The 22,785-nt window shown below is 46.2% G+C and overlaps 5 protein-coding genes across 5 annotated transcripts; 2 read left to right on the top strand and 3 right to left on the bottom strand.

The window, feature by feature from the left end:
* Positions 1-68: 68 nt before the first annotated feature.
* On the bottom strand, positions 69-6,856 carry LOC131888468 (lysosomal-trafficking regulator-like). The gene is made up of 2 exons (XM_059237329.1): positions 1,634-6,856; positions 69-1,555 (listed from the first exon to the last, which is right to left on the bottom strand). The coding sequence occupies exons 1-2, from the start codon at positions 6,854-6,856 to the stop codon at positions 620-622; spliced, it is 6,159 nt and encodes a 2,052-aa protein (XP_059093312.1). The 3' UTR covers positions 69-619.
* A 63-nt stretch (positions 6,857-6,919) lies between these two features.
* Positions 6,920-12,565, bottom strand: LOC131888470 (uncharacterized). The gene is made up of 3 exons (XM_059237332.1): positions 11,995-12,565; positions 10,692-11,162; positions 6,920-10,585 (listed from the first exon to the last, which is right to left on the bottom strand). The coding sequence occupies exons 2-3, from the start codon at positions 11,106-11,108 to the stop codon at positions 6,920-6,922; spliced, it is 4,083 nt and encodes a 1,360-aa protein (XP_059093315.1). The 5' UTR covers positions 11,109-11,162; positions 11,995-12,565.
* A 5,413-nt stretch (positions 12,566-17,978) lies between these two features.
* LOC131889535 (DNA-binding protein Ets97D-like) lies at positions 17,979-19,844 on the top strand. Its single transcript, XM_059238663.1, has one exon. It carries the CDS (start codon positions 18,159-18,161, stop codon positions 19,701-19,703), a length of 1,545 nt encoding a protein of 514 aa, XP_059094646.1. The 5' UTR covers positions 17,979-18,158; the 3' UTR covers positions 19,704-19,844.
* LOC131889537 (transmembrane protein 208-like) lies at positions 19,705-20,539 on the bottom strand. Its single transcript, XM_059238665.1, has one exon. It carries the CDS (start codon positions 20,367-20,369, stop codon positions 19,842-19,844), a length of 528 nt encoding a protein of 175 aa, XP_059094648.1. The 5' UTR covers positions 20,370-20,539; the 3' UTR covers positions 19,705-19,841.
* Positions 20,540-21,465: 926 nt separating this feature from the next.
* Positions 21,466-22,180, top strand: LOC131889538 (enhancer of rudimentary homolog). The gene has a single exon (XM_059238666.1). The coding sequence runs from the start codon at positions 21,677-21,679 to the stop codon at positions 21,980-21,982; it is 306 nt and encodes a 101-aa protein (XP_059094649.1). The 5' UTR covers positions 21,466-21,676; the 3' UTR covers positions 21,983-22,180.
* The last annotated feature ends 605 nt before the right edge of the window (positions 22,181-22,785 follow it).

Below are 22,785 nucleotides of genomic sequence, written 5' to 3'. Positions count from 1 at the left end.
CTCGTTAAAAAGCTTTGGAGGATATATGCTAGAAAGGGGTGTTCCTTCCGTCAAAGATTGCAAGTGGAGACGAGTATGAGCTATATTTCAAAAAGGGATTGAAAAATTATAATCATTCCAAGGGATATAGGATCTTGCATATGTCTAGGATTTAATGGTGAGGATCATAATGTAATGAATGGTAATAGTAGTATTTGTTGTTGCTGTTGTTGTTGATGATGATAATAATAATAAGAATGATAATAATAATAATAATAATAATAATAGCATGATGACGAGAATAAATTTTGATTTCAGAATCAACATTCGTGATGAATTATTTAATGATGCATTGCATGGCTTTCCAATGTATTTTTGTCATAAGTTGTACGTGAGCGTGTGTGCATTGTGAAGTGGCTGACGGGCTTCAAAATCGAAAGGGACACAAACCAATTCCCACGCTTATCATCAGGGGGGAAAAAGGCTCGAAAACAAGGAACTTGACATTCATCACAGCGATCGTTTCTTTATGGATCATGCGTTTGTGGCTTAAGAGTTAACTTCTGTGCTTTCTTTTACTTTTATCGGCCCAGTTGTGCGATCCAAGGGAAGGCCATGGCCAATACCAAGTGGATGTACGCTAATACAAGGAGGTCAAATGCACATAGGCAGCCTTTGGGTGGCTACTATTCGGGTGGGATTTCTCGTAGATAATCACTTCGCGCTCTTGCGTGGCCACGAACAGATTCTGATTGCACAAGTTGAAGGCCAAGGCGGTGATGGGAGAGGTTTGTGCGGTGGGTATGTCGGTGAGGGGACTCAGATCCCACGAGCTCCAAAGTCGGACGTTTCCATTGAGGTGACCACTCGCCAAGGCATTGACCGAGACGCCCTCGGGACACGAGGAGAATCCCAGGGCTGTAATTGGAGGCTCCACGGCCTCAGAGGCCACCAGGACTCCATTGATGGTGTACAAACTTAACTCACAGCTATTGGGACGACCGTCCGAATCCATAATGGCACTTGTAGGGGAAGTAGTTGAAGAAGAGGGAAAGGAACAGGAGACGGCCAAGTCTCCGGAAGTCTTGCTCGTGGCAGTCACTTGCACTGAACCAGATAGCTCCAAGGCACGAATCAGGTGAGAGTCTTCCTTGTCCCACAAGAGACAGGTATGGTCCGTGGAGCCACTCAGGAGGTACCCGAAATCCGAGCACAGTTCCAGGGTGGTCACTTCACTACGATGGCCGTACAATGTGGACGACTGCTTGTGCAGACTGAGTTGCAACGTGGCGTGGTTGAATTCATAGGAGATCGCCACAATCTTACCAGATTTGAACGCCACCCAGATCTGTCCACTGGACGGATCACTCGCCAACTGGGTGATGGTATCGCTCCGTGGAAAATGCTTGACAATTTCGGCTGGGGCAGTCCGCTTGATCTTGGCGCGCAGATGACCTTCATTCGGATCGGCTTGCACGAGAGCCGCTCCCAAGAGTAAGGACGGTACATAGGGCACAAAGGAGCCTTCATTCGAATATTTGATCAGCAGGGCAGCATGGTCGCTCAACCCAAAAATCTGAAAGAGAGGTCAAATTAGAATACGGTAGGTACTTGGCAAGACAAAAAAAAAGAAACTCCTAAAAATTAAGCTTACCTCATTACTGTTGGAAATCACCAATTTTGATACGACCCCGTTCTTGATCGAACGGGATTCTATTCTGGGCGAGGATTGGGATGGTGATCCAACGTAGCTGCCCCATCGAACACCTTTGATGTGGTCCATCACTTGCGGCACGGTGCGGGAGGCGATATTATTGTTGTTGATTTGATTGCGCTTGCTCCACTCGATTGTGGTGAGCGGGTGGGGCTGTTTGAACAACTGTTTCGGGGTTTGACCATAGGTCTTGATCATGGTGGCACGGGCTATCCGCTCCACTGGATCCTTGATGGAGTCCAGATCGAACCCGTAGTAAGTGGCGGGGTAGAATACGTTGATACTCTCCATAGCGGCCGTTCCTCTTTGCTTGTATCCGAATACCAAATCAATCCAATGAGAGATGGATTCCCGAACAATCTTGGACTCGATAGCTTGCCGATGGAGCTTGATGAACAATCGAGGATTGTTCTTGGCCCACGGGGGTAGAATCACGTCCCGAACCAAGTCCCCGGTCTGTTTCTGACCCATGTCTAATCCTTCCAGGTTGGAAAAAAGCTCGGGCAAGGTGAAGAGATCGGGAATGAGCTCTTTAACGTCGGTGGATGAATCACTACTGGCCAGATTCCAAGTGTTCCGAAGATCGTGGAAGGATCGATCTGGGATGTCAAAGTGGCCGTCCTGATATTTCAGAAACATGGATGTGAAGGGCGGAACTCGGATCAGGAAATGGAGTACGATCCCGGAATTGGAATAATGCGACCCATAGTGGTAGGGGCCGAGTTGAGTGCCCTTGGTGGCCTCGTAGTTGTTCTCAAAGCGTTCCTGCTTTTCAGGGTTTTGAATTGAGATTGGTTTGCGAAGGTCCCGATAAATCGCCGGATTGGTCAGGTCCAAACTTTCGGAAGTGTAGTCTGACAAGATGAATGGATACACCGGGTATTGCATTAAGTCGTTAAAAGTGCGCCCGGCCAGTTTGTTGAGCTGCATCAGGTAGTCGAAATTGGTGATCGTCCCGTCCTGCCAGAGCTTCATGATCTCCTCGGGATCGGGGAGTTCTGAAAGTTTGGGCAAACACTCGCCCAAACAGCGTATGAATTGTGATCGGGTCTTTTTGTTGCCAAAGACGAAGAATCGCGTTCGATTGCTGGCGAAAAAGAGCTCCACCCCGTTGTCATTGAGCTGGTACCAACGAAGATGAATCTCGCGCAAACGATCCATGTTCCACGAGAACGAGCGCAGACGTTGGAGCTCTTTTTGATCCGTGCCAGATTCTGGGTCTCTCTCAACAAAATAGAGGTGAGACTGGCTGAGAAGGATCTCGCCCTGGACCTCCTCCTCGGGAACGACTAGCACCACCTTTTCCGTGAATCGGATTTGATCATCCGAGTTGAGATTCTCGACCAAGATGGAGGACATGTTCGATTTGTATCGCGTCAAGAAACCAAAGGGAAATGGGTGGACATCATCCTGACCTTCCAAGTCTCGTTTGGCCTTGGAGCGGTGTTCTTCTAGGTAGAGTTTGGCGTCGATATTGGAGAATTTGCGCTCCAAACGAATCCGCATTCTTTGAGAGCCTTCAACTTCAGACAAGAACCAGGATTGGGGATATTTCTCCTTGAAATGCCAGATGGCCTTCTCATGGGTGAATCTGTCAATGATTCGCTCACATGTCTGGCGGTTCTTGATGGCCTGGGCCATGTCAGCCTTCATTTGACTGATCACAGCTTTGCGAGCGTGGTCTTGTATTTTGGTCACAACCTTCGTCACTTGAATGGCACTTTGATTGGTCTTTTCGGTTCGCTTGGCGAAGTTCTTCTTGACCGACTGAAGGCACTCTTGATTGCCTTCGTAGTAGAATTGGCGGGTCCGGCTTTCTTGGAAGTAGATCTCGTCTAATTCGTTTTTGATAGCGCCAGAGAGATCCTCAGTTGCTTGACGCTTCTTGAACAGGCCCAACCTCTCGAAAACCAAGTACAGAGGGAAAAAAGCCAGTTTTTCGTCATCATCGAGCTCGGAGTCGTGATGAATTTTGATGTCTTGCATGAACACTCCCAGGACCTGGGTCAAGGGAGGAATGACTTGAAATATCTTTTCTAGGGTCTCTTTTCGCACCACATCTGAAGCCACGATCTTGATGGCCTTCAATCGAGAGTGAATTGGAAATCGCGGCGAGACCATGAAGTTCAACAGCCTTAGAAACAATCGAAAGGGCGTTTGTTGTTCTCTTTTGGGGCTGGACGAAGTGAAGTTCTTGCAACTCTCCGTAATGTTTTTGATCTCGCGGATGAGAAGACCAAGAAGAGACAAAAGGAAATCGGATTCCATTGGAGCATAATCTAGACTCTCGTCGCTTTTGGGTTCAATGGCTAGCACAAATTCGACCGTGTGATCAATGATGCGATGTCTCCGATTAGACAATTCCGAATGAGTGGCAGGTTTGCCATGCTCGTTATTCAATTCATTAGCCGCACGCGTCAGATCCAGGGATGAATCAGAGAGAGTCGTGCTGGCTGCTGTCCGCATAGTTCGCATAAACATGTAGGTCATTTCCTCCCAAGGTTGGAACGCTCCGTATAGATTGCTGGAGCCTATGCCTCGATTACGCCCAGGGGAGTGGCTCCTCCGGCCGAATTGCTGCAACTTGGTTTCCAATTCAGAGATGGATTCCTCCACGACAACGCAGAAAGCCGTTCGAATGGCCTTGGTACCGACACTGCACGGTCCATGGACGAGATATTCATCCCGGCAGAGAAAGGCTAGACTCTGCAGAAGATCTTCGATTATAGTGAAGTTTTCCTTCCCATGGAACCCGACAAATCTCAGTACCACGAGTCTCAGAAAATCCTGCAGATCATTGAAAACAATGTCTCGGGTGTCTTGGTCGTAGATGTCGGATTTCTTCTGATCCGAATGAGCCAAGTTGGCCAGGGACTTTCCAACTGATAGGAACAATCCAAGCTGTTGGTGGGCAATCAAGAGTTCTCGGGACCTTGAGAAGACCTCGTGGAGGTGGAGAATGAAGCCATGTGCCAGGGGAATATTCGTCACGGTTTGAGGCAACAAAACCATGGCTGGCCGAAGGATTTCGGCGGAGATGTGCGAGATATCTCGGTTGGCCAACTCCACTTGATCCTCTAATCGGAAGGACATTGACCTATGGACCATGGTCAGATAGGCGTCGATGAGTCTGTTGGTGGGTTCGAATTTCTGTAATTGATACGCCAACAGATCATAGCCGTGAATTTTTGTCCACGTGGGCTGGAAGTCCTCAAACCAGGCCGACTTCTTCAGGTACAAAGAGAGCATCTTCAAGCAGAGCACCCGGATATTAGCGATGGGACTATTCATCAGGACCAGAAAGTATTCCGGAAGAAAAGTGTCTGAAAGAACCTTTTTCATATGTCGATCATCAACGGTTCGGAAACCCAAGAGTAGTTCCTGCAAAAGCCCCTCAATTAGGGCATCTCGTAGATTCTTGGGCCTCGTTTGATCCTCTTGAGCGGCCTCACTTGAGGGACTCTCCGCACCCCAAGGGCCCGCATGCTCCAAGGGGTTCAAATGAGGACCAGAGCCACCCTCCTCGGAGTTTGAGACGAGGAATGCGTTAAGCATGGAACTCTCGTCAAGCTTGTCATCACCTTGGACACTGGTCTGACTAATGTTATTGCTCGCAGGGGGAGTGTTTTCCCGTCTTTCGTCTTCTGAAGTGGGAGTGTTGGAGCAATTGCTACTGGCCAGTGTCAATGAAGAGGCTCTAGAAGTTTTCTCCGAAGTCAGAGAGGTGCCAAGAATGGACACAAGGAGACCCGACTTGGAATGACTCACATAGGTCAAGTTAGGATCGTGAAGCAGGACCGCATTTATCATCATATCGTGCAGAATCTTCAATTGCATGGGTGAGCCCAAGATGGCTGCATACATCTTGATCAGGATATCGGCCACTCGAATTGAATGGTTGTCACCTCCGGGGGGTCCAAAATTCAGATCTTCGTGTATCTTTCTCATGATGGTCTCGACGATATTGAACTGGCGGAGTACTTCTACATTGAAGGCACTCCACAGATTCTTGGTTTCGTGGTTGTTCAAATGCCCAGAGAGGTCTTGAATCAGAGAGCTGGGCGAAACAAGCTCATCCGGTTGCTGCATTGAAGGGGCTTGAGATTCACTCACCAAAGCCAGGAGAGAATGCAAGATGAATTCGAGAATGCTCATGGAATCCGGCGTTTTGGGCTCGACCCGCGTTTTCAGCAACTTCCATTGGGAGATCAGAATGTCGATGAGGAAATTATGACACAGAATCGGATTTGAGTGTTTCAACACAGATACTTGGCCCGAGGACTTGACGTCTAAAATTTTGTTCGTGCAAGCGTGGTTAAGAATCACAGACACGGATTTTATTCCCAGTAAGCCCTGAGATTCCTCCAGGATACGGGACAACAACTGGCGCCCTCCATGGTGAAGGAAATCACTCATACACTCAACCGAACTATTCACAACCGTCAGGAGCACGTCCAAAGCCAATGCGATGCTACTTTCTTTGGCCTTCAGCTCCACTAGCCTGGCCACAATCAGAGCTAGTGTGATGGTCCCTCCCTCTTCCAGAATCACCTCCGAGAACTGCCAATTCCTCATCACAATCTCGGATTCCAATCCATCTGACAACACTTCTTGGCTCTTCAATTTCAAGGGGACAGTGGGCGCGGTGGACACTTGGTTATCTTGTTTTCCATATAACGAGCTTAGGAAGCTCTGCTTCTCCTCTTGCTTCGGGGGGAACACCATGGCCTCATTGGGTTGTAGAGCACTGAAGGTGAAGATGAGCCTTTTCGACACTTCGTCTGCCATTAGTGTCCAATTCAGATCCACCAGCTTCGAGCTCAAAGACGGAAAATGGCTCAGCGTATGACGTATCAATAGCATCGGTCTTTCGTTTTTGGGTAAAGTGAGAACGGACACATTGGGTCCCACCAGTAGAAGAAACGCGGCTGTAACATCGTTGATGACGTTGATATTGAGTAGAGCCAGGCTACTCAGTTCAATGGGATTGGAACATCCCGAGGCAGTGGAGGCAATTTGTCCGATGCTCAATGCCAACCCTGGCTGCTCGTGGAAGCTACACGAGGATTTAACCCCGACCACCAAGGACTTTTGGCTTTGCCCGTTGATGAAGGCACTGATGTCCATTTGTTTGAAGCTCTTCAGACTGAACGCGAATGCCATGTGGTTCCAACCGGGGATGGTCCTCTTGGCCAATCCAAAGGTGGCTACCCCGAGAACAGCATCTTAGGATTTGGCTTCGACCTTCACGACGTGAGAGCCGTAGATGGAAAGACAAAACTTAAGATCCGGACCACCGACAGAAAAGACTTGGACGAAATTCAAATCCAGGCTCAGATGATGATCTTTCCCTTTTGGAGACGGTTGAAGCTTGATCCAAAAACTGACTGTGCACCCGTTCTTTAAGGCGGGTGCAATGGCATGGATGGAAAAGCTGGCCACGGGTAAGTTGACCGCACTCGTTTTAGTATCAAGATTTGTCGACACACTGACTGGGAACTTCAGAGAGAACCTCTCCTTGTAGGGATTCCCCGTGTTCAAGCAAATATCCTTGAAGCACGTTAGAAACGGTTCGACGGTGGAACCGCGTTTAAAAGTGCCGATGATGGTCCTGAACTCTTCCCGACTCAGTCCTTGTCGAGCGAAGAAAGTCAGAAGGGTCATGGTCTCAGTCTGCAGTTCAGGACTCACTTGATCGCCTAGAAAGCTCTCTTGATGGTGGAGGAGCTTGAGGATGAAGTTGTGCTTTTTGAGCAACAGTCGATTTTTCACTGGCTCATTCGTGAGCCTGCCAAACTTGAATAGGGTATAAGTCACCACAGGTGCACTCAGACCAGGGTCCTCTTCAATCATTTGCGAGCAGAGCTCGATCATGAACACAATCATCTCGGGCCAAATGATCTCGATGGGCGAAGAGGCCTCCTGTCTCTTTTCATGCTCGAGCTCGTCATCCGCATCATATTGACTGGAGGAGAAACCTTGGGCACTAGCATCTTGATACCAATCACTCGGTTGGGCAATATTGGGCGGGTGGTTCTTGGGATGAGCTAGACAGGTCCCATCACGGCACTGATAAGTGGCGGCGGAAAGTAACGCGGAGATGAGCTTGCGTCTGGACTCACCGGATTTCACCTCGAGCATGACCAGAGACATGTAATGGAGGCCCTCGTTCAAGATCTTGTGCACATCACTGAAAGTGGAGGGGCCGCCATTGACGTGCTGACAAGTGCTGTTATGACCAACAGGGGCACCACTTGGGCTCTTGACATTGTTGGGGGGGTTGTTGGCTTTGAGGCGAATGCAGAGACGGACGAGGATCCGGAAGAAACTCCCCAAGCCGGCAATAAGGTAGTCCCGTTGATCCTCCAATTTGGGGATCATGAGCAAGTCCAAAAGGCATTGCATGAGGTCCTCCAGAGTTCGTACCAATCCCCGCATAAGGACGTAGTCTTGGTAGGCCACAAAACTATCGATGAGATTAGCTTGGATATGCCACACGTGAGCCAATTCTTTGAAGTGGGGGTTCTTCATGGGCTTGGACGGCTTGGACGCATTGGCCGGCCTCTCGCCGGTGGACTCGCGCTTCTCCAAGACTTTGGCACTACACGCCGTGATGATGTGATGGAAATTTCGCATATCGCTGAAGAAGCCCACAGCCTTGGCCAAACCTGGTTGAAAGACTTCCTCATCGGTAAGATTGTGCTCATCCGAAGAATGGGACTCGTTCTCTTCCATTTGTAGGAGAGTGTGGCAAGAGTTCAACGTCCCGTAGAGTTTGCGTCCTTGATACAGGAGATATTGGCCAAGAATGTCGTAAGCACTACTCATCAAGTGGAAATTGGCGTTGCACGCCAACACCGTGATATGAGCTCTTTGTTGGTACAAATAGTCCATGATCGACTCATACTGGATGGCATCGGAGAGGATGAACAGACACTTATTGGCCACACCCACTTGGACCTCATTCATCGAGGCCACCACCTCCATCGAACAAGAGCCAATGCTGACATCCAAGTAAGGCACGATGACTTTGGCAATGATGCGGAGTTTCTGTTCCAACGGCACGCACTTGATCAGATGTCCTAAATGAGATACAATCTGGTCGCCAATGATAGCATCTTCAGTCTTGAGGATGTCCAGATAAGTGTCCAGAAAGGACATTTTATCGTGAATGAGACTACTACTGCTGGTGCTTCTTGGCTTGAGTGGGGAATTATCTTCATGATTATGCTTCTTTCCGTTGGAGCTATCGCTCACTCCGAATCCCGAATCTGGGGGACCCTGACGATCACTGGAACCGTCCTGTAGGGAATTTTGTTGGCGATCGTTTTCCATCCAAGCAACGTGTCGAAGGACCATCTCCTCTATGAGTTCCAGTAAGCTTTGAACCAAGGGTCGATTGGCGCAAGTGGACACTTGAACACCGGCCAATAGATTGTCCCAACACTGAAACACTTGTACTAAAGAGCTACCGGATGACACTCTGAGTTGAGCCAGAACTTCTCGGAGGAATGCAAGATTCTCGGGCTTGGGCTTCTTGGTGAGAAGTTGCACCAACGAACTGATCGCTTTGGTCATGGTCAAATAGAGGGTGGTTAGGGAGCACCAGGACTTTTTCTTAAGTGTGGATTCGGTCCGTACAAGGGCTAGAAATGCATTCAGTTCTCGCATGAATAGGATGCCTTCCGAGAAGAGGCTCGAGGGTACTTGTTTGGCCGTGATTTGGACGATTTTGCCCACCAAACTGGGTCCATTGTAAGCGCAGAAATCGTTGTAGAGCGACAACTGCTCCGAAATTGGAGACTTGAGGGTGGAATTACCTCCTTCGCTATTCATAGGTGATGACGGCGAAGAAGATGATGTGGAAGTAGACGTAGACGTAGCACCCTTGTTTATCACTTGCGAACAGAAGAACCGCTGAGAAAACGTGTGGAAGGATTGAATGACATGAAGAAGGGCCGCTCCAATTTGCAGGGTGTTCTTCAAGGAAATTTTCTTGTCCTCCGGGGAAGCGCTTGAATCCTCGCAACGTTGGAGGGAGTGCTCCAGAGTCCACAAACAGAGCTCCAGCACCTGATTCTGACTTAGAGTGGCTGAATAATTGGCATTGAATTGGAGCTCGGTCAGTGATGTGAGCAACAGCTTGACCAAGCCCAATTCCAGCTGAAACTTCTCGTTGGGCGAGATGTTCCCATTTAAGCCGGCTTTGGTTTGATTGAACCGCCTCAAGGCATCCGAGGCGAAGGTGGCCAATGACAATGACAGATCGAATGAGGAGCGCAGTCTTCGTCGACTCACGTCCACGTGACAAATTCGAGTAAGCAATCCAAGAACAATCTGAGCGAATTGCGCCTCGCGAATGTGTTTTTCTTCCTCCGGAATGGTGTACGGTATTCGCACGGACTCGTCGACGGGCTCGCATTTTTGGTGCTTGAATAATTTCGACTCTCGGGATCGGCGCCATTCGATTTGAAACTTGGACTCATCGTCGCTGCGGATCTCGTTCTCGAAATAATCGAAATCTAAGGGGTAAGGCGGGTAAGATTTGACCAGGTTCTGTCGATGTCGATCCAAGTGATCGAGCTCGGGTTCATCATCCAGTGTGGAGGTGTCATAATTGATGATGGGGGATATGCCAGACAATCTTCGGACAGCATTGGCCGACTTCTTCGCCGATAGGTAAAGTTGCGTTTGTCGCGATCTCTTCCTGACCTTGACGACATGTGACGTCTTGCGGCTCCTTTTAGAGTCATATTTCGATTGTACATCCATCCACAACGCGATCACCTCATCCAAGGCTAGAGGCCTCAAACGTATCGAGCCATTGCCAGAGGTATCCTCGCCAGGAGTGGCCTCATGATTCGAGGATTTCACCTTGGCCTTCACGGAGAGCTGGATCAAAAGATTGCACATCATTAACATGGAGCACGCAAACTTGCAACTTGAATTGGGGGTTTAGATTGAAAGGAGAGACTATCGTTAGCTGGAGGTCACTCACCTGGAAAAGAGACATGAGGACAGCGATAAAATCTCGGTCCCACCAGGGACGATTTCGGGTCTGATTTGACGCCACATTCGGCTCGTCCTTGTCCTCGTCGATGTCTGTATAACTATTCAAGTCACTTTCCTCGTGAACCAAGTATTCCAAGACATACGGGATCTGCCAACCCCGGTTGCGGAACACATATCGATCCATGGGTTCCCCATCCGGATTGGCTTCGAAATAGGTACAAATGTTTTTGAGTTCATCCTTCCACAGGCGCGAGAGCTGTCGAGCAATGCCGGCCTTCAGGTCCTCGTCAATGTGTTCCAAGTGTCGCACAGCCACATGGAGAAACTGCTCCAACCACGTGTCCTCCGAAGACGAAGACTGATAATTGAACCACAGCCGCCGAATCCGCTGGGATTCGTTCATCGTTCCAGACCTTGAGTGGCTCTTTCAGCACTTCAAAGTAGGATCACAAGATAGCTGTAAGAGTGGCCAAAGGCTTTCAGCGGGTGATGAAACCGGGCAATAGATAACGGACCCAAAACGAGGGGAATGAATACGATCGGTCACGATCACATGTGGCAATACATTACAAGTGACACAAAAGCAAGTGTTTTGTCCAGATCAAAAAATTAATGGTCGGGAGTGCTATATAAATTTTATAAATTTGCAGAAAGCAAAAAAGGACTAGAAGACCAAACACAACGGCCAATAGAAATAGACAATGAGGTGGCAGCGTCGTTGTCACCTCATGTCCATCCACTCATCCTTATCTTTTCTCAAAAGATGTTTGAATTTGGAGTGGACATGGCCGCTATAGGATTAAGGTCATGGTTAGCTCGTGATGGACATACGTGTACCACGTGATCAAGCACTATTTTACGTTTCAGTCACCATTTCTACATTCTTCTGGTCTTTGATAGCCATTGTGCGTTAGAGCTGATTGATTGAGAGATTTGGATATAATAGTATCATATGTTTATAGGCCACGCGTTGTTTTAGAACAATGTCGCTGACACCACTCGAAATTCTCAGTTAATTGAGTTACATCATTGGCTCTGAACCAGGCCATGGGGTGGCCGACATAATCGGAAATAGCACAGGTACACAAGAAGAACCAGACTGATCGCTTCAATCTGTCAATTTTCGACCACTAGTCACGAAATGTCTCGGGTCAGATGAATGGTACCGATTTCAAGCCCGACCTTTGCTCAGAGTGGTCCATTTTCATGCCTGGCCTTGGGCCCATGCCGAATATAACCCACTCTATCTTGGATAACCTGCATGCACCGAGGATGACAAACTCACTTACCTAATTAACAATCCTGAATAACATGGAAGAAGGGCGCGATTGCCCCCTTCGAGTGATGAGTGACCTCAGACTCTCATGGCATCCCCATGAGGTAAGCGAGTAGGTATGCAAGTATATGGGGCAATGCCAGTCAGTGTCTGTGCTCCTGTCTAGAGCGGGTTCCAGAGGGGTGCCACCAATCTCCCGTTTGTCGCCTTTGGCCCTGGCCTCCGAGTGGATGATGATACTCGGCGTGTCTGGCCTTGGAGGCACTCACTGAGCGCTTACGAGGGTCGTTCCTGGATCGAGTGAGTTGGTTGGTGGGTGGGTGGTGTTGGGCCTTCTTCTACTGTTGGTTCCTTCCTCTTCTGCGTTTCGAGAGACAACTTGAGTCGGAACACTGCCTGCCGAATGCTGGCTGAGCTCACTCACTCACTCTCCTCGCATCATCGGTGGTCGGGTGTGACTTCACTAACTTGTGTGAGAGAGAGAAAAAGAGGCGAAGCTCGAGAGCGATAAACGTTATTCTCCACCGTCTAGTTGGCTATGCTCATTTTTGAATTTGTGGCCCAATGTTAAAATGTTTAGAGAGAGACTTTAAGGGTTATTAATATCGTGTTAAGTTAGGTTGGGTTAGGTTAGGTTAAGTTTAAAAAAGTGCCACCGACAACTAATCGGTGGAGAATAACGTTTACCCTCGAGAGCAAAAGGAAGAAAAATGTACGCAGAGGAGTGACTGTATGTATGCAGATCTATTCATGGATGCATGCATCCAAGCCGACAGTCAATCATTTGGGGCGGGTTGACATGGGTCTGGAGCGGTCAAGTGCGTTTATTGGGTAGACGAGCAGGATCATTGCAACCTTCCTTGATATTTTAACCCAGAGAGATGGAAATGATTCGGATTGGAATAGCGATTGGATGTGAAAGAGAGAGAGAGAGAGATTTGGATTCTCTTGGGTAATGGAAAGGAACTGGGCTAACAGGTCAGCAAGACTAAGTTAGATATCCAAAAATGACACCATTCTAATGGAAAGGGCAGGAAACAAATGGATTTTTTCAACATTGAAAGCAAGGAAGTACATATCATTTTGGTGAGCTAGTGATCGAGTTGCGACCTAATGGCAATATAGATCATGATAATGAGCATCTTCATTTTTACTCTCGTTCATGCCATTGCGTACATACAGTGGAAGCATGTATAAAGATGAATTTATAATTGTCTACAAAGGAAGATAAAAGATGGATACGGTTAGCCCTGTAATACAGTTTGACTAGAGCGTAGTGTCATAATGTAGTAGATATAACTATTGGGCACTAGATAGAACTAGAATATGACTAAAATAAATGCGGACGTGCGTGATGGTCTCTCTCAGCGTGCATGTGGTTTTAAGTAGTGCAAGTAGTTTCACCTATGATCGGCGTTAAGGCCAAGATTTACCGAGATGAACAGGGGGGTATAAAAATACCAGAAGGAAAAGAGAAAGTGTCCATGATTCCCCATACTCTTCTACACTCTATAATGCGTACTGTATTTTTGAGTGGCCTGTATAATATGCAGTAAACAAGCAAAGTTTAATTGACAGCTACAAAAGTTTTAATTCAAAAGACCGAAGGGACCGAAGGGACCGAAGGTCATATGTGAATTTCTCATGGCGTATTCTCTTCTCCTCAAATCTGTGCCCACTGCCTATCTACGATTCTAACTCACTTTTTCCGTTTTTTTTCTGAACTGAGGCTGCGTCATTAATCTCATTACACTTCAGCTGTTTCATTGGGCTAAATCTACCCAAAACACATTGCTCTAAACGCATTTTAGGACTATTCAAACTTTCTAATACATGTGTATTCTTTGTCCTATTTTTTCATTCTGTAATAAAAGCTTTGAAATTTAAGAATTGTTATAAAAGGACCTTTTGGCATGAATGTGTGGCATGCACATCATCGCCTGCACTCAGACTTGATAACATGACTTGATAAATCTATAAAGTGGCAAACAATCAATACCCCCGAACTGAAAGGGTGAAAGTGGAACTGAACCATCAATTGCAGACATCAGACTTCAATAACACTTCTAGATTTGCTATTTTAGCGTCAAATGATATTCAGATTCATTCTTTTAGAAGTAATTCAAATTGCAGTTAATTGAACCTAATTCAGGATTGGGAACAATGCACTCCCATCCGGACCAAGACATCAAATGTTTAATAATATAACTTGCTTGTAAATATTGTTATTACTCAGACTACTCTGGCTTTTGCTTGGCTTTGGATACATTCATTTTTCTAACAGACCTGTGATATTTGTTTTCAGAGAAGGCACAAAAGGTATCTGAAAACATTGATTCCAACTCTGAGAAAAGACATGTCAAAAAGTGCTCTCCAGACACTTGGAGAAAAAATTGCTAAGTTTTTTGTGCACCTGATGTTTGAACTTGTCAAGTCATGAAGATGGTGAATAGTTGACTGATTTATTGTACGGTAAAGGAGAGGTTTAAAAAGAACTGAATGAATTATTGCAAGTATGAGTGGCGGTTAAGAGAGAGCAAGAGTAATGACATAACAGAACTCAAGGTGAAAAGTGAAGCATATATTGTTTCAAGTGGACAAAAAATGGATAACCTATCAGTTGAGGGTCTGGTTGTTGAGGTTCAGACAATGACAAAGGAAATAGAACAGATTAAAGTGGAAAGAGGCTTGAAGGAAAAAGTGGAGATACTGGAGCAGGCTCTGGAGAAGAACCAGAGGCAGGTCAAGAAAGAAATAGAAAAGACCATTAAGGTCTATTGTAAGAGCACTTCATAGAACTGAAAAGAGAAGGAGAATCTAATCCTTACCCCTGGCAAAATGATATAATGTGCAACAGAGATGCAAGATGGAAAGCAGAAACTGGAGTTCAAAGGCATCAAAAAACTGAAGGAAGAAGATCCTGACAAGTAAAAGGCCTACAAGGAGGTGGAAATCCTGAAGGTGGCCAATATGGCAGAATAACCAGACACATTTGAGAGTTCAATCCTGGTGATGAGAAGATTGGGAAAGAGACAACAGAAGGGACTTTTGGCCCCTGCTGGTCAGGCTTTCCTCACAGAATCTCCAAGAACAAGCCTTGGGGTCTAGTAGAGCTCTAAGAGGACAGAACAAGAAAAGTGCACAATATAGAATGGTGACAAAATGCAGAATCAATCCCAGCATGCCCCAAGAACAGATGGAGAATCATCTGGACAAGAAATGAAAGGAAGTTCATGTCAAGTACAAATATGGGTGCCAGTACTTTGTAATTGACAAAAAACACCCTCTCCTCCAATGGATGACCAAGGAACAGTGCTTAACAAAAGGAAGAACCATGCCAATGAAAGGCAAGGAGGTGTTGGGATTCAGTTTCTCTCATGAAACATTTGTCATGGCTTATATGGCAAACAGAATGAAATTGCGCATCTTGCTAACAAAATTAAGGCGGATATTATCTTCCTTCAGGCAATAGACCTTGAGTACTATTGTGATGAGCAGTTTATGATTCAAAACTTCCAGATCTACAATCATCAATGGAAAAAGCAAATTTGCAGTCTTGTGCAAAGCAGAATTGACTCAACTTCATGTTATCATGGCCAGGTACAGCTGATCTAATACGGAATGAATACTCTTTTTCCAATCTTTCCTGCCATAACAGCAAGAGACTGACTTTTGACTTGATCAACAAACTTCTAATGGAAATGGCCCAAGATGTACTCATTATCCATCCCAAGACAGAACAACTGGGCACCAAGAAAGTGACATTCAAAAATGACGAACTTTGTTTGGTTTATTTGAGCGGCTCAGCTTACAAATTGATAACCAAGCCCATCAGGGTGATGGTGTTGCCAGGGGGGTCATGGTGATGGCTCCGGCTATCTCAGTTTTCCGCCAGACTTGGGGTCCAGTTTGGCTTTTGAAAGCCATACAGGTTGCTTGCAAACTTTACAATCCAGGTTACTAGATAGAACAACAATGCCAGATTTCATTGGTCTGAACCTTCTTTCACAAAGGACTTTATGATGTTCTTTTATGATATATAACAGTTTTATGTATTGAAACTCATGATTGCTAAACTCGGACCACTAGCAGCCTTCTGAGCCAGGTAAAAGCATCCAAACCACCAAAAATCTTTCCTTTTTCATATTTTTTATTCCAATTCACTTGTCAATGAGCCAATCAGATAGGCCACCAACTCACTTCCACACCTTTTAGGGCCCAAGGACGTCATATGATTGAAATCAAAATGAAGAGAGCACCAAAATTTGGAAACATTTAATGGTGACAACATATATTGTTTAGCCTAAAAACCACTGATTTTGAGAATTGGAACCTTTGATCTTTAGGTCATTTAATCACAAATTATGCATTGAATTTAGACAGTGGTAACTAACCTCAAATTTGCTTTTTTTTTTTTAAACAACATCGTTTATTAGGTCAATGGTGATCCAGACTTTTGCCATCTTATTCACTTAAAAGGAGCCGGTTTTGCTGGTGGTGAATATCAGTTGGGTCTTTGCTTGACCAATTGCAACATCATATCATATGAATTATCATTTGTGATCTTAGTGTTTATCAAGCATTTTGCTAAATGATGTATCCAGACCATGGAACTTTCAATCCTATTCCAAGTCAAATAAAACCAGATTTGATGGGATGTTACTCATGGATTGCTAAAATTTAGTATTCTCTCTTTTTGCCTTATGAAAATGTTGAATTGAATAATGGAGTTCAAAGTTGAAGAAATTGGTCATGCTTGGTCAAAGTAAGTGTATATATATCAAATCTTGTAATCAAATGAGTTTACAATAGAGTACTTCAACAGATTTACGAAATAACAATTCGGATGGTTAAGTTTATGTTCCCTTTTATTTGTCACCTTGGGTAGTCTTGTTGGAGTTCATTTCCAGGTCAAGTCAAGTTTTACTAAGGATGTACGGTACAGCAGATTTGTCACCTTGGGTAGTCTTGTTGGAGTTCATTTCCAGGTCAAGTCAAGTTTTACTAAGTCGGCTGTTGGGGATGGCTTTGTTTTGGTTTTGATCAGCCTACATGATTGCCCTGTTGTCAATTTTTACCTTTATGGTTACTCTATGATCAAATTTCGGCCTCTATAATTGCCCTCATGTCTCTTTTTTGTCCTTCATGATTGCCTGTGTTGTCATAGTCAACTGGCTTCTGATTGCTCGGTTGTCTTTTCATTTTTAATTTTGCTTGGACAAACACCAGCAAAGGTAAAGAGGGAGCTAAACAAATGATATTGTGGAATGACATGCATGCAATGCAAGAAACCTCTTTGTATTCAGAAGCATCTGAGCTTCCCAAACCAGGTTTTAGGTTTATTGCAGTGACTGCAGAGACTTAACTTGCCTTTTGAGAGCACCTTTAAGCCATCAAGAATCCAGGCTAGTTTGAAGAATAAAGTCCACTTCTCTTCTTTCTCAGGCTCCTACATTGTTCAATTCGCTGCCCTTAAATATTCATAGGGAGCATGTACAAGTTCATCCAATAACAAGATTTAAGTCAGACTTGGATGGGTTGTTGATCAAAATTCCTGCTCAACCCTGCATTCAAGGGCTAGCTGGATCTGCCCACTCTTATTTGTCAGTAAATCAAATCAATTGAAAGCTAAATAAAACAAGAGTTGTAACTTTTTCATCTTGAACTGCTATATCTCCATTCTCAGTAGCAGTAAGCAAGTCTGAAAGCACACAAAGAATAAATGCACCACCATGTACAGGAAGAAAAAGTGTTATTTTCAATAGCTCATGGACCCTGCAGTTACATTAAATTCATCCAATTTCATGCCTAGAAATCAATACTATTGATCCCTTTGAGTGGCTTGGGTTGGAGTTTTTCTCAAACCCTGAACTTCTGGGACAACTGAAAAAAAAATATGCGTCAGTGATTTGTAAGCGCAATGTCCCTTTCAAGAATAGTGAAACCTCTGGATCAAAAAACCGAAGAAAATTTGTTTGTATCTACGATTGAGCTCCAGCTGTCCAGCATGTGTTTGTATTGGCATTGTTGTTGACATGTGGTGAACAGGGAAAATCATTCCTACCTTCATCGATTGGCATTCGGATAGAGGCTCACCCAAAGCTCCTCAGGCCCCGTCCCCTGACCTATTCGGGGCGGACCCTCATTCTCCTCACCCTCCCCACCCCGTTCACCATCATGTCGGATCAAGATTTCATCACCACCGATGAGGACGATTATCTGGACGTGGAAGACAACAGTCTGCCCGAGAATCCCGAGGATTTCCCGCCCCCCGCTCGTCAGACCACCGCCCCGCTGGACAACGATGACTATCTGGGTTCCGGCGGGTTCGAGTTGCCTTTCAACGCCGAGGATGGCGTCATCGCCCACCTCATCGACATCCGAGAGCCGCTCTACAACTTTAAGACCGCCCTCGAGAAACGCCTGGGCCTGGGTTTGCGGGACTACGATTTCTGGCTCCAAGATACCCAAAGACTGCCCGAAAACACCACCTTGGTCGAGCAGTGCGTCCAAGGTGAGGGCCTGGTCCAGATCAATGTCGAGATCAAGACGGATCCCGAAACGGATCTCAAGAAGATCAACATCGTGGACGTGCTCAAACCTGCTGATGAAGTCATCGCCGAGGCCACGCGCAATCATCGATTGGCCCAGACTGCGGCAGCTACCGCCTCTGCCTCGGCCACCGCCCGTACTCGCCTGGCCTCGGTGGCCAGCCCGTTATCGCCCGAAGATGATTGGGAGAGCTCGGCCGGGAAACTCATGGATGCGGCCTTGGGCTCGGAAGAATTGGAGGATAGCCCGTTGTCGCCGTTGAAGAGTCCCACTGGGTACGATGACCACGCCGCTTCCGGACAGGGACCCTTCACCCGTTGGGTGGTGTGCTCGGCCTTCCGCAAAGAGCAAGAACGGCTCAATATCCCGACCGATCCCATGGATTGGCAACGGGCCCATGTCTCACATTGGATCCAGTGGGCCCAGGCCCAATTCCCTAACGCCTCCATCGATAGCGACGATTGGCGATTGGACGGTCGACAGTTGTGTAGTCTGTCCCAGGACGAATTCAAACGCAAAGTGCCCTTGGACCCGTCCGACATGATGTGGACCCACGTGGAACTGTTGCGCAAGTGTAAATTCGTGGCCGTCATTCAGAAATCGCCGCACGCCGAGAATGCCTCCACCAAAGAAAACCACGCCTCCGCCGGCGCCGCCGCGGCCCACCTCCTCGAACCCGGATTAGGGTCCAATGGCGCTCTGGGTTCTCAGATGCCTCGCAAGACCCACAAGAAACCACCGGTCCGATTAGGAACGGCCAAGTTCACGGTCATGTCCGAGTCCGCCCTGGGCAACCGAACGGGCAACAACGGCCAAGTCCAATTGTGGCAATTCCTCCTCGAACTCCTGACCGAGAAGAATCATCGGGAAGCCATCCATTGGATCGGCGAGGACGGCGAGTTCAAGCTGGAGAACCCCGAGATCGTGGCCCAATTGTGGGGCACGCGCAAGAACAAGCCCAGTATGAACTACGAGAAACTAAGTCGGGCTCTGCGGTATTATTACGATGGCGATATGATCAGCAAAGTTCAAGGCAAACGCTTCGTGTACAAATTCGTGTGTGACCTCAAACAACTGATCGGCTATTCCGCGGCCGAACTCAATCGACTCGTGTCGGAAGCCGAAATGCGCTCTTCGCTCAATACCAATCACAACCGACTTGTCATGTGAATCAACGCCAACGACCATCAGTTTATTAATCACCATCCTATGTTCACTCAGCTAAGAGGAACAAAAAAAAATATAGGTATATATAAAAAGATATATTCATAATCATAATAAAGAGACCCGAATCAAGGACCCGAAAACTCATCGCATCCGACGGGCTTTCCGTTCCATTTTCTTCTGTTTCTTCACATCGGCCTCCGTTTCTTCCGGAGGCGGGGCAAAAATCCAGGGCGAAATGAAATTGGTCCAAGCGAAGAGAAACGCCCTCAGGGGCGCCAGGAGCAGTAACACCCACAGGTAGTTGGTTAACAAGGACAAGACTTGAGTGCCCGAGGTCAGAATGATGAGATCTTTCACATGCTCGGCCATGCCTTGGGCCATGTTCAAGTCCAATCCTGGGTCCAAGAGCGTGCCTTTCTCGTCCACCGTGGGCGAACCGGTCTTGTTGAGGAACTGGAAGCTGGCGATGTGGATCAGAGCCGTGATGAGGTACATGACAATGTCGGTGGCGGAGTAGGCTTGACCCAACAGGGTGCGGAATGCGAAGAAAATGCCGTGCGAGCCCAAGACCATGTTTCGGTAGAATAAGATGGTCTCCGAGTTCTCTTGGGCGATCTGTTTGGCTCCTTTGGTGCCTTCCTTGCCTTTCCGCTTGGCGAACTCCTCCATAATGATGGATGTGTGATGGAAAATACGGATGGAAGCCAAGGAAGGGATGAATCAATCCAATGATAACTCACACAGCAGTAAAAATGAGCTACACGTCAATCACACCACGCGTAAACATCACAGAGATTGCCAGATATGTTGGGATAGGTTCAGAGATGCTGAGATCGATCGACGAGTGTACTTACCTGCCGATCATGCCTATTCAGCCGAAAGCTTCAGCATGACTCCAGATGGTCAATCTGAATTTGTCCCTTAAAGCCAAACTCGGAGAAGGTAAAGAAAAATGCCATTGAATAAGGATCTAGTACTTACTCGCAAAAAAATTGATTTTGAGAGTCCTTAAAACAGATATGACCTATGACCCTACATGGCCATTGCTTTGAATAAAGGGGGTCAGTCAGTCACCTTCTGAAAGTGAGAAAGCAGCAGGGAATTACTTCTCCAATATAACATTCACTGTCATCCTGTCGTTTTGATGCCCGAGGTGGTCAGTGATGCTGTTTTAAATCATTGTCGTTGTTTTCTCAATCAATTTTAGAAATAAACTTAATTTTGCAATGAGCAAACATCTGATTTTGCATTATCGTGATTGAAGCTATTTCAGTGGTTGCGCTGCACGAAATATGTTTTACGTTCTGAACTTTAGAGTGCGCTTTGTCACTCAGCCTCTAGCAAATAAAGGGCCGATTGGGCCAATTCCAAGAGCAGTTTATTTAGCAATCTACCGTGCCTCTTCGCGTTTTCTTTGGGCCGTTTGACGTTGCAGGTAAGGGCCATTATAGAGCTCAATTCAGGGTAAGTATCCATGCAGAAGATAGTTTAATCCATAAACGACTGATTTGTGAGTATACAACAAACATTTTCCTAGTAGAAAGCTCTGTTAACTTGGAGGTCAATTTTAACATGCTACTGAGCTACCCAAAGACATTCATTTCTATTTTTCAATCATTTGCCACAAAGGTTGATAAAACTGCTTATTCATCAATGTCGATGTCATGCATGTGGCGAAAATCCCTCACGTCAGGTTGGCAGTGTTCCGACGATTACAGCATCCCTGATCCGATTTGGGCCATAGAAGACTTCTTTCACGATTAACTACCCGCCAGCGACCAGCAGTCCAACTCAATATTTGTTTGTCCCTCAGCACAGCAACCTCAGGGGCTAGATAATCCACTCTTTTTGGATCTCGTGTACATCTCTTGCATTACATCCTCTTTTAGTTTCAAATCACTTTCAAGACGCTTATCCTCGATTCGGTTAAGATTCACTTTGTTTGTGCGTTTGTGAGCGGTTGTAACCAAGTCAGGATGAGCCACACGATTCTGTTGGTGCAGCCGGGTCAAAAGCCGGACACGCGGACCTATTCCGACTATGAATCCGTCAATGAGGCCATGGAGGGCGTGTGTAAGATCTTCGAGGAGCATCTCAAGAGCACTAACCCCAATATCCCAAGTATTACCTACGACATTTCTCAGCTTTTCGACTTCATCGACCAACTATCCGACCTGTCATGCTTGGTGTACCAAAAGTCCTCGAATACTTATGCGCCTTACAACAAGGAATGGATTAAGGAAAAGATCTACATTCTTCTTCGACGACAGGCCTCCAAATGAAAAGGATTGCCATCTCCTTCCGTTTTTTTTTTCGGAGTTTTTTTTTGCGGGCATGAGGGGGTGGAGTCGTGGGATGAATGACCACCGCCTCATTCGCCGACGAGCACTTCATTTCAACGTCATATTTGGTGTGGACTAACATAAGTTGAGCAACAATAAACTTTCGTCATCTGCATGATGATTGGTTGCACCTTGAAATGAGAGATTGGTAGCGTTTCCTTCCGAGGTTAGTTTTCATGATTTGGCACCAAGAAACACTCAATAGAAAACGAAGACTTGAACCAAGTCCTCTACAATACACCATTGATTGGTTCTTCCTCATTTGATTTGGGCCGCTTTCCACCGACTTGATCGGCAATAACGGTCACCAGACCAAATAAATATGAACGTGTTAGAGTCCACAAAATTGTGAGTGTTGCCATACCTATGGTGAAATTCCTACGCGTACGGAGATTAAAAAGCAGATGCATTGTTGGCTAACTAGGGCCCCCTTCTAAGTTGTATAACCTAACCTAAAGCCTCGTACTATCTGTTGTAAGGTTCCTTAATCTTGCGGGGCTCAGATGAAAAGGTCTGACAATTGTGCACAACGTAGTCTTTTTTTTCAACTCTAAAGATCTAACTAGTCAAAAAACGTTTCGTCATGTCAGTGGATTAACAGTAGGTCTGGAGGTATTAAAAATCATTTAAGTATTTATTTGTATATACAAAGCATCAAAACTGAACACAATTGACTAGATGATATCACATAAGACATTCACTAAAATGGGTTCAGTGTTCAAGAAACAAATGAAGAAAAATAG

The sequence above is a fragment of the Tigriopus californicus genome, chromosome 10 (assembly GCF_007210705.1).
Source record: "Tigriopus californicus strain San Diego chromosome 10, Tcal_SD_v2.1, whole genome shotgun sequence".
NCBI lineage: Eukaryota > Metazoa > Arthropoda > Copepoda > Harpacticoida > Harpacticidae > Tigriopus > Tigriopus californicus.
The sequence above is the reverse complement of the archived record's forward strand: the minus strand, read 5'-3'. Positions and strand labels throughout refer to the sequence as shown.

Excerpts from the sequence above, each read along its gene's own strand:
- LOC131889537 (XM_059238665.1), bottom strand. The coding sequence starts at position 20,369 with ATGGAGGAGTTCGCCAAGCGGAAAGGCAAGGAAGGCACCAAAGGAGCC.
- LOC131888468 (XM_059237329.1), bottom strand. The coding sequence starts at position 6,856 with ATGGCATTCGCGTTCAGTCTGAAGAGCTTCAAACAAATGGACATCAGT. Across the intron at positions 1,556-1,633 it reads TGATTTCCAACAGTAATGAG|ATTTTTGGGTTGAGCGACCA; the intron begins GTAAGCTTAATT and ends CCTCTCTTTCAG.
- LOC131889535 (XM_059238663.1), top strand. The coding sequence starts at position 18,159 with ATGTCGGATCAAGATTTCATCACCACCGATGAGGACGATTATCTGGAC.
- LOC131888470 (XM_059237332.1), bottom strand. The coding sequence starts at position 11,108 with ATGAACGAATCCCAGCGGATTCGGCGGCTGTGGTTCAATTATCAGTCT. Across the intron at positions 10,586-10,691 it reads TCCTCATGTCTCTTTTCCAG|CTCTCCGTGAAGGCCAAGGT; the intron begins GTGAGTGACCTC and ends CTTTTGATCCAG.
- LOC131889538 (XM_059238666.1), top strand. The coding sequence starts at position 21,677 with ATGAGCCACACGATTCTGTTGGTGCAGCCGGGTCAAAAGCCGGACACG.